General features: G+C 36.4%; 1 protein-coding gene across 2 annotated transcripts in view; it reads left to right on the forward strand.

Moving 5' to 3' along the window:
* Positions 1-11,152, forward strand: part of edar (ectodysplasin A receptor) — a 44,435-nt gene extending 33,283 nt beyond the window's left edge. For both annotated transcript variants that reach the window (XM_055032379.1, XM_055032380.1), the window contains 4 exons: positions 2,321-2,393; positions 5,725-6,052; positions 6,175-6,238; positions 7,977-11,152. In XM_055032379.1, coding sequence (XP_054888354.1) covers positions 2,321-2,393; positions 5,725-6,052; positions 6,175-6,238; positions 7,977-8,362 — 851 coding nt within the window. In that variant the 3' untranslated portion in view covers positions 8,363-11,152. The remainder of the gene's footprint in view (positions 1-2,320; positions 2,394-5,724; positions 6,053-6,174; positions 6,239-7,976) is intronic.
* The last annotated feature ends 498 nt before the right edge of the window (positions 11,153-11,650 follow it).

Raw genomic sequence — 11,650 nt, forward strand, 5'->3', positions numbered from 1 at the left:
TATAAAGGAAAGTCTATTATTTCATATACTAGAAAATGTCCAAAGGGGAACATGGGTGGAAATGTTTTGTTGCATATTTTAAAGAATTTTAAATTATGTTAACTAACATTGAAAACTGTAAAATTTTACAGTTTGTTAATTTTTTTGACAAATTCAAATGTCTAAAAGTCTAAATGCAAAAATAATTAAAATTTGATTCAACTTAACTTTAAAAGAATGGAGAACTTTTAGAATTTTAAATATCTTAATGCTATGTGCACAAAGATATATATATATATATATATATATATATATATATATATATATATAGCTGACTGGATAGCTCAATACATAAGGCATCAGTATATATATATTTTTTTTTTTTTTTTCATTTTACAACTAGTGTGTCTTGCCCATATGGATATGTTATCTCTTACTTGTGAGTATCTAAATTATTTTGTGATTGTTGATAACTTGATAAGTTATGGTGTAAGAGAAAAAAAAATCAGGTTTGTGTTTATGCTGACATAATAATTCAGACTTCAGCTTGAACACTAGTAGAAATTTTGTAAAATTAAAGGAGAGGGATATTTACCCAATTAAGGAAAAAAAACCAACTCAGTTCATCTTTTAATATTAAACAACTGGTTGACGAGTGAAAAATTCCCATTTGTGGACAAGAGAAGAAAAAAAGACAAGCGGAATTTGGCTTTGATTTCTGGAAAGACCACCCATGAATTCTTTTCCTTTTAATTTTGATGTCAAGGCATAACAAAAGACAATAATGACATAATAAAGATAATTGAAAGCCAACAAATTTTTATTATCAGAAATTTTTTTTGTAGTTTAAAATGCTGCACCTTCAAATTAGGAAAACTAATGTGATTTAAACTGTGACTAAAGTAAATTGAATTTAAAATATAGAAACAAGCAGAAACAAGACAAACTAATTAATAGAAATTGTTTTACAAACTAATAGCTGTCTTCTCTCAATGAAACATTTAAAAGGTTTTACTTAGATTATGTACTTATGAATATTTTAGTATCTTCAAACATATTTACAAAGGCCTCAGTGTTAAGCAGCTCCATTTTCTAGCACCTTTGAGATTAGCAGTAATGCTGTTCCTAAACTAGTAAAAGGAGAAACTAAACTGAGATTTTTACTTCAATACAAAGACATACTTAACTGTAAGTTTGGGCTTTGCACTATTAGAGTTAATGCTGTTATATCAGCCTCATTGATATCTGCTGGATAGTAAACCTGATGAGCAAGCACTAAGGCTGAGTTGAACATCATTGTAAATTAATTTCTAATCAAATCATTCTGGTAGAATTCAACAGCAAAGTAAAGCATTATTGAACAGTACATTTACTAACTAAAAGGCTTAAATCATGTTTAAAGTCATTTTAATGGCTAAAGTTAAATAGCCTCCAACATTCATTTTCATTGTGTTTTGTTTTTATATTTTCTCTCACAATGTTTGCAAATGCCTGTGTGTGGGAATGACACTTTCCTTATGCATGCATGTGTGCATGTAAGTGTGTGTGCTGCATCCTGACAGACATGATGAGTGTATCGTGATGGAATGTGAAGTTTCCAAAGCTAAAGCCATATGTTGCTTTAGGCGCCATTTCTCCTCACAATGATGCTCTGTTCAATTTCACTCACAGACTGACTGACTAACCACTTACATGTGGTGTGAAGGAAAACACACACACATACACATGCTAATTAATGTAGCTACAAACTTAATATAACTCAAAAATGGTAAAGAAAAAGTAACTCAATGTTGTGCTTTGTTTTTTAGCTTTTTTATTGATGGCTCGGTGTTTGTATTATTTGTAAGCGTTGCTCTAAATAGCTTTCTTTGTGTGTGCGTGTGTTTGTGAATCCACTTTGGTGTGTGTATGTGGGAGCATAGCCCATTGCTGGGAGCTCTACCGGAGCTACCTGTCACTCATGGAGACACTGACATAATCAGGCTTTGAGATGAAAGACACAGACGCTTTATCTCAAAGTACACACACACACTCACACATGCATGCCCTTTACTTCTTCTCATATCCATTCATGGGCTGTCTGCCCCTATCAGTAGCCATTATGTCAGTGTAATTCATCATAATACTCACCTTAATCATTTTATACATTGACCTTTCTGATGTCATTTAGTGTAAAAATGGTTCAGCCTGAGGAATAAATTCTTTTTCATCTTTTAACTCACCCTAATAATTAGTTGAAATGTGATATGATGGATGTGTTTCACTCAAAATAGTGCCTCTTTTTGTTCATTTTGTTCTATTTTGAATTTAAAGGTTCTTTCATTTCTGTTTCTGCTCACAGATAATGTAGTGATTTTCTCTGAGAAAGATGAGTATGACAAATTGAAAGCAGCTCCTCAGAAGACGGTGAAAAGGTGAGGCAAATGTATGGTATGTTCTACCATGCAGAGATTATGTCTCAGTGGTCATGTGAAATGAAAAACTTAATTCTACCAAATTAATCAAGCATTTAACATCTTATTGGGTCAAACACACATTCAGATACCTACTGATGGAGGACATTATAATTATACTGTTGTGTATACAAAGATAACCATTTCTTGTCACTGTCAATTATGAAAGAAAGAAAATGATTGGTACTTTCTTGACGGACGGGTGCTTACATACACAGTATTTCATTGGGATTGGGTAGAATTTTAAACTGTTTGGTTTTGGTCAAATGCTTTGGGTCTCCTTCCACAAACTTCTCACAATAATTTCATTGAATTTTGGCCCATTCCTTCCTGACACTGAAGGAATGCCTTACTTAAACTGGTGAAAGCAAGGCAAGATTGTAGTAAGCCAACACAGTTTAATTTCCAATTTGATGTCTTCTGATGCTGCGTAATGGCGCCTAACGAATTAAGTGTGCCAGTCTTTTGTTCAGCAAAAACATAAACCAACATGTCAACCCCATACTTCTTAGCATTTAACTGTAACTTTACCCCTTACTTCCAAACAACCTAATTTTAATTAATCAAAAGAATATTTCTCCAAAAATAGTCTGTTTTGCTGAGTGCATTAAATATTTTTTTGGAATAACCAATTCTTTCTCTCTGAGTGATAGAAACAAACAAACAAAAAAAAAAATCACATTTCCTCTGAAAGTACTTCCCTTGTAGTTTGGTGCAAATTTTTCCAGACAAAAGCTTTGACTGCTGTACTGCTGTATAGATGGGAAAGACAAAATATACTCTTTTTTTACTTCACTTCTGTATGTCTGTCATGATTTCTGATAATATGGTACTTTGTAACAATAGATTATTTGTTTTTTGCTGTGATATACAGAACTATAAACTTTTTATTTCCAGTCAACCATCATACTTGCTACAAATTCTATAGATTAACAAAGTTTTTCTATTTTCATTTTAAAAGTTCTTACATTTTTAAATGCAGGTTATAGCAATTAAGTCTAAATGCCTTTTCTGATCCCGCAGATGCTAAATTAATGAGTATGTCTGGATACACAGACTCAGCACAACATAATTTATCCCAATCTGCCCATAATTAAACTGCCACAAAACGAGCCTTTGCAGTGGTTCTGTTGTTGCCCTGTGGGCATTTCTTCTTGTGTCTGCGAGTACGTACAGTATATGTGAAATAATATCACCTGAGTTTTTCAAATTAAGTAATAAAGCAGACAGTCCAATTATGTGGCTTCAGTGCAGGGTATGAGGTAAGGCAGCACATTTGATCCCTGAAGCATAAGAAAGGTTGAGAAAAGACGTTAGTTGTCACGGTGCACAGTGGTATTTATTCCACTCTTCTCATAAAACCACCATCAGGGGAAAGCATGTCTTCCCAGACAACAAAAGAGTGAAGGTTTTCTCTCCTTATTCTCTGCATGATTATGCTTTATCGGCACTGGTGAGTGCACAGAGAGAAGTGTTGAAACGTGAAGACTTTTTATGTCTGTATACCAATCTGTTTAATTACTCAAATGCTTTTTGTATGTATGTTTAACTTTTAATATTAATGGAAGAACAGAAAATTAAAGAAAAGATGATACACACAGATACTCTACGTACATGCACGTGGAACACACACACACTCACGCATATTTGCATCAGCAGCAGTCAACAACACATTGAAGCTGGATGCCAGAGGATGTGCTAACTCACTACATTAATTGCCAGAAAGGGTGTTAGATATCTGAGAAACAATGGCATCTTGTGTGTAGGTGTGTATTTGGGAAGAAAGAGCACAGGACATGGATACAATAGCATTCAGTGTGCATCTCTGACAACAAGGTGCTTTTGCAAGAAAATCTAGCAGAGATGGAAAGAGAGAGGATTGTTGATAAAATTGTAATATATGGGATTGTGTTGTAAAAGGCAGCGTTGTTTCAGGAACCTCTTAAAAACATAAGGAGATGTGGAAACAAGATAGCATCTTCCTGTGATTTGCAGACCTGTCGTAAAGGTTAGAGGTGTGCCAATATCCGGGATGATTTCTGACTGTTTGATTTTATAAAGCTCATGCTTGCTAGTGTTGATACCAGATAATTATAACAAACATAAAAACTATAAACAATTACAAAGAATAAGTCACAAGGTTTCAATCAGTATCTTTTGACATTATATTCAAGAAGAGTAATAGACTGATTTATTATGAACTTGATTTCATAGTTAAAGTTAAAGTCACTTATAACAACAAAGTTATTTAGATTAACTGTGGTCTTTAGCTCAATGATATTTTGCTCAGTTTAAATTTCTAACTTGGATTTTTTTTTTTTAATCAAAATCAATGATTTTGCCTTTTTACCCTTGATTTGGTGCCAGTTCCAACCCATCTACCCAAGGAGATTTGTACAATACTGACTCAGTAACTATAGTCAATATATGGTTTGTCATGAACATGAATACAAGGAAATGTTGTATAATCTGAGATAGTGGGATCATAAAGATGCTGAATAAAAGCAGCATTTAGTATGGAGTCTTGTTTGTCGTGATTTTCTACCACCAGTCAAGTCAGGTTGACTTGTACAGCACATTTCAGCAACCAGGCAGTTCAAAGTGTTTCACATCATAAAAACACAAAAAATTTAAAATTTCTGTGTAATTTTTGTAATTGAAACATTACATTAATAAAGCCCTTTCAATATAAAAACGTTTATAAAAGCGACCAGCAAGACAGATTAGATCGACTCTGGTCCACTAATTGTTTTCTTTACTTTTGCACATCTTTTCTCTAAAACTGGAGAAAATCAACAGACTCAAAATGTTTTTTTTTTTTTTAGATTAAGATTTATTAAAAATAAATAGCAGCGGGAATAAAAAGCAATATCAGAGAAAAAAACTGATTTATTGTCAACAGATGGTAGATCATTTATTCATTTAGTATGACTAAAAGACCCCAATATCATTATTTGTATTAGCATAGATGATGTCATACTTTGTGTAAGAGTGCAGTCATTGTTACACAGCTTTGCAGTCAAACAGATTTTCTCTACTATTTCAAACAAAGATAAAATAATAAATTATTTTAATCTTTCTTTCACAACTTATAGTAGCAACACATTAGCTCAAGAAGAATAATTGTCATAGTTAGCATTAATAACTGTAAACAACAATCTTTTTAAAGGGTTGACAGAAATGGCAAAATTCACTCTTTTATGTCAAATGCTGTCTTATATATGTATATCTATAGATCTATATATGTAACTGAAATATTAATAAATATGTGTTATTTTGTTTGTATATGTAGTGAAAATGATGCATCATCTGAGAATGAGCAGTTGTTGAGCCGCAGCATCGACAGCGATGAGGAGCCGTCATCTGACAAGCAGGGATCTGTCGAGAGCGCGTCCCCCAACCCCAACTTGTGCCTCGTGGACCTGGGCAACAAACCTGACCTCTCTCTGCTCTCTTTGGGACTCCTGGACCGCGGCCGCACATCCAATGGTGCCCCCATAGTTGCAGCCAGCCACACCATTAACATCCAGAGTCCCAACCACATCAACAGTGTCAACCACATTGCCTCCAGCAACCACATCAGCAGCATGAACGGGATCAACAACAATAAAACCCCAGGGGTAGGAAACAGAGCTTTTTAAGGACTTTACTGAAGTCAGAATATTATTATGAACAGATTTATAACTTGTGATCCTTTTATAATCTCATAAAGATGTTTTTTTTTTCCTTCAATACCACACAGATGCTACAGAGTCGAAGGAAAAAGATACTAGAACTGTATGCTAGAACCTGCAATGTTACCGAGGGTAAGTTAATCAGAAGAGAAACTTTCTACCAAGCCTTGTAATTGATGTTTTCATTGTTTTACAAGAAAGAACAATACATCTAAGAAGGATAACAGCTTCGTTGGTTTTTTTCTCACATTTTGTCAGATTACAATTACAAAATGTAATATTATTTATTGAGATGTTATGTGATGGACGGACCAACACAACGTTTTGCATAATGAAACTCTCAAGTGTGATGTGCCTTTGGATTCATATCCCCTGAATTATATTCCTAAATATTATACGTTTAGGACCGCCTCTGGTTAAAAACAAAACTGTCTTTTAATGAGGCAGTGTTATGTAAAATTGACCTTTTTTTGGGGGGGGTGGCAGCTTTAATCTCCTCTTTGGAGCTGCGTTTTCCACGCCTCACAGGGCAGCCTTCCCCCACGACTCTCCCACTCAGCTCCTTCAGCAGTTAACAAACACCTGGTGGAACTACGCATCTGCTGAGCTCATTATACAAGCTGCCTGTCAATGAAATTACATGCTATTTAATGGGAAGGAGTCCCATTTTTTCAAGTTGTTAAATTATAAAAACAAATTTCTTTCTTTGTCATTTTATGATAACTGAAGTTGACATACCTACTTGATTATGTTATAAAAAACACTTTGTACCTGAAAAGTACATAATGCTGCCCCTTTAAAGTCTTTTAGTCAGACAGTGTGTGGGGTAACATGGTTGGCCCATATGCAAAATGAATTAGCTGACCTTACATAAGGTCATTGCTGCTTTTCTTCTATTCTTACTCTGCCTGACCTTTAGCCTTTGTTAGCAAAGGCTAAAAGTAAAAAAATATTACACATCCCCTATATATATATATATATATATATATATATATATATATATATATATATATATATATATATATAAATTCCCTTCTCACCCACCGCGGGTGGTTCTTATCCTCTGAGCTCGGGTCCTCTACCAGAGGCCTGGGAGCTTGAGGGTTCTGCGCAGTATCTTGGCTGTGCCAAGGACTGCACATTTCTGGACCGAGATGTCTGATGTTGTTCGTGGGATCTGTTGTAGCCACTGTTCCAGTTTGGGGGTTACTGCCCCGAGGGCCCCGATGACCACAGGCACCACTGTGGTCTTCACCTTCCAGGCCCTCTCCAGTTCTTCCCTGAGGCCCTGGTATTTCTCCAGTTTCTCGTGCTCCTTTTTCCTGATGTTGCAATCACTTGGTATTGCTACATCTACCACAACGGCTTTCCTCTGATGTTTATCCACTACGACAATGTCTGGTTGGTTTGCCATTACCATTTTGTCTGTCTGGATCTGGAAGTCCCACAGGATCTTAGCTCTGGCGTTCTCCACCACCTTTGGGGGTGTTTCCCACTTTGATCTCGGGGTTTCCAGTCCATATTCTGCACAGATGTTTCTGTACACTATGCCTGCCACTTGGTTATGTCGCTCCATGTACGCTTTCCCTGCCAGTATATATATATATATATATATATATATATATATATATATATAATTTTTTATTTTTTGCCATTTTTGGAGAGTGTTTATAAGCAGCAATTTTCAAATATTGCAACAGATTATCAAATATATTACGGTTTGGATCTTGACTTAGCAATTCTAATGCATTATCCAATGTACTGAAATGCTTTAAAGTGGTTTTAATGTGACAAACCACTTTTTTTATATTTGTTACTGTATAACATGACAATCTGACATTTTATTTTTAAATCTGTGTCTCTTCCTCAGGCCTAAGCCCTACAGAGCTTCCCTTCGACTGCCTGGAGAAGGCCAGCCGCATGCTGAGTTCCTCCTACAGCAGCGAGGCGGCTGTGGTGAAGACATGGAGGCACCTGGCAGAGAGTTTCGGCCTGAAGCGAGATGAGATTGGCGGCATGAGCGACGGCCTACAGCTCTTTGAAAGAGTGAGCACGGCAGGCTACAGCATCCCTGACCTCCTCACTCGGCTGGTGCAGATCGAGAGGCTGGACGCTGTGGAGTCACTGTGTGTGGATGTGCTGGGAACCAGCGAGGTGGTGGCAGTGGCTGGACGACAGAGTGTCAACAGCTTTCACAGCCAGTTGGTGTGTCCATCCCAGTGCACCTCTCCCTCCCAGCGCTGTGCAAGTGTCTGAATATGCAGGAGGTCTTTAAGTACACATTTATGTAGGGACAGAGTTTGCCCTGACAAGTAGGACATTACATGCATGTGTACAAAATTACCCCATCACATGAAGAATGCCAGTGGGCGCCTTGTCCACATTTCTTTGTATTTTAAGAAACTAAACTCCAAATACCAAAAAAAGATTGCTTTTCTATGTTTTTGCTGCAGAGTGTGAGAGGGGAAAAAAAGATGTATGTTTTTAAAAAAAAAGTTGTTAAATCTTCAATTTCACTTTGGTTCTGCTCTGCAAGAATGTAATCATCTAATTTGCTTTCTGATTTTTAATATTGTGTTCCACAAAATAATTGCATTGCATGAAACTCAAATACCCAGAAATCCTTTGTGCTGGACGCATTTTTAAAGTTAAGAAATGTAATGAATTTTCGATATGGGTGCATCTTTCTAAATTAGTATATCAACAAAAAGGTAATTTATGTCAGTAAGTAAATTCAAAGAAGTAAATACAGTGTAAACTTGTGCACTGTATAAATTAATTACACTCAAAGAAATGTGTTCAAAGCATTAAATTCAGGAGGTTTTAATAAATAATTATCAGTGTACTGAAAGTGTATCTGTAGAGTACATAGTACTAGGTCAAGGCTCCTTTTGCTTGAATTTCTGATTCAATGCAGCTGTATAACATGACATAGAGGTGTTAATACCCTATGTGCAACAGTCTGTTTCTTTTGCGATGACTCATCATCAAATTTCAACTATGTCTTAGGATTTCGAGGGCTATAGACCATAATCATCAAAATGAATAAAAACTTGAAATATATCTCTAATAAATCTACACAGTACATGGGTTTTACTTTGCTAAAATGCATTAACTTTTTAATGATTTACAAGTTTAAGATGCACCTACTGTTTTTGTCTTTAGCCCCGGTTCTCCACCAGCCACTGACGTGTTTTTATGAAGGTCTTTATTCATTAAAGGACATCATAATAATTATGATATTTTGACCATAGGTTTCCTTTGCTAAAAGCTTTTCAATTTGTACAGAGACCTTGTGCTTCATCTGGCAATTTACGTAGCTAGACGCTTTTGTCCATGTAAAGAAAGCGACCCAGTTTGCCTTAGTTCCAATTCATAATTGCTCCATTGATCATACTGTCATCACACAAAGAGAGTAGAAAACATGGCGTTCCTCCTTCCCATCACTGGGACCAGATGGAAATGCTAAAACATCACTCAGCTCAGCTTTTGCTTGATAAATTTGCTTTGGGCATCTGTTGACGCCAAGGTGTCTGTTGCTGAATTTTACTTGCAACAAAAAAAAAAAAAGCAAAAGCAGAAACCACCAAAAGTGTAATTAGAAATGTTCAGCTTTAAGACCTTGCAAGGACTTTGGGATGATGTTTATGTTAAAACAATTGTGGATTTATCCGCTGATTAACATACAATACGTCTGGTGAGCGTGGAGGCGCTGATGACACGCAGATGTAGCGAATGGAAAAGTTCAACCGACCAGCTCATAAAAAAGGAAAGAAAACCTCAAAACACACGGATACATTTTAGGTGGACAGTTTAACGTTTAAGTGTCCTGGGTGAACACAGCATTCTGCCTGGGACCACATGTCTACAATCCTAACACACATTCACACACTCTTCTTCTACACCTACTTCCTCCACAGTGACCCTAGCTGTGACCCTCTCCCCCCATTCCTCTCTAACTGCCTGTTAGTCTACTTATAGCCCAATCTTGCGGTCTAGCGTTGCCGCCATCCCTAATTATTTGGCGTGTGGCTCACCATGCCCCTAATAAGCTGATGTGTTGTGGTTTACAGAGCGGGTGCAAAGTGCCTTTGACTTCCAGCACCTAATTTAAGCATTTAGGGCCACTTAACTGTTTAACACCCAAGAGAGCAGCTATAAAATTCCTGCAAAGCAATGCCAGGACAGCTGAGTGGCCTCACTGGCCCCAGGGTTGCTGCATTCAGAGGTAGAGGTAGCGTTACATTTGTCTATGACTGTCTCCTCTCATTCGGCTTTAGTGTCTGGCTCAGACAGGATTTTAGCTCCCCTCACCCCTATGGGACCAATAGACTAAACAGGAACAATATGCAATTGTATGAATTCTGAGAAGCAGCTGAAGCTGGTTAGGTGTTGTATGGACGTTCCAAAAATTTCACTTCTGATAAGCATCAGACCAGACATTAGCGTTCATTTTAAAACTTACCAGCCCACTGTTAAAGAAGCTGCCGATCATGAATACTAATTTATTCAGTAGTTTTGTGTCAAAAATCAAGCAAATGGTTCCAAATTCCAGACAGTGTCAAAAGTTGCTTTGATCTCAGTTTGTTGAAATGGAAGTGATCTTAATCTGATCCCTGACATTGCCTGCATATTACTGCTCTGCACAGAGGTTTTCTTTTTCTGCATCTGTGTCTTTCATTACAATCAGGGGCTGGACTCCTGTACCTATTACTGCACATGGACATCGACTATATAGGTTTTTGTCTCTGATCTAAAGCTCCATTTGAAATATTCTGCTCCATCAGGACAGCATTTTGGTTTCATCTCTTAATGTTTTGCACATTCTTGTGAAAAACATTGCCTGCTCGAGCTTATTCTCATAAATTTTGTCTGACATATTTTATGCTGATATATTATACAGAAGCCATTCCTGAATATCTTACCTCAGTAGCACTTAAAGCATAGTACAATGTGTAGAAACACACAAAATTGTCACAGAACCAAATTGTAACTGTGTATATATAAGTTATTATTGTATATAAAGTATACCTTATTAAAGATATATGGTGGAATGTGTATTGTTTCAATTCAATTCATTTTTATTTATACCATCAGTTATTTAGCAGTCTGCTGCTGCTCCCAGGAAATACACAGAAGCATTGAATCAGGGTTGCTTTCTGTGTGACAGAACCCTTCAGATTACACAATTTACACATTAAGGAGTACACAGTAAGCCCAACAGATTAAACCTTCATAGAAGCAAATACAGTTAAAGATAGTAAGCTGCGTCTTAGATTGTTTTTGTAGAAGTGTTTGCGATTTGTCCAGGGAAAAGAGCAAAACACAATGGTATTAAATCAGAAATATTTTCTATCTGAAAGAGAAACAGAGAACAGAATACCCTGTGTAATACACAAATATGACACAGGGTTAGTGGCAGGAAAAGCTCCAACAATGAGTCTTTCAAAAACAAGACCAAACACAGAAAAAATAAGCCTAATGCAAATTATGTGAAAGAAAACCAGAGAGTACACCTTGTTACTGGAAGTAAATGTTCAATTA

Source organism: Poeciliopsis prolifica, unplaced genomic scaffold, assembly GCF_027474105.1.
Source record: "Poeciliopsis prolifica strain line A6 unplaced genomic scaffold, Auburn_PproV2 SCAFFOLD007, whole genome shotgun sequence".
Classification (NCBI taxonomy): Eukaryota; Metazoa; Chordata; class Actinopteri; order Cyprinodontiformes; family Poeciliidae; genus Poeciliopsis; species Poeciliopsis prolifica.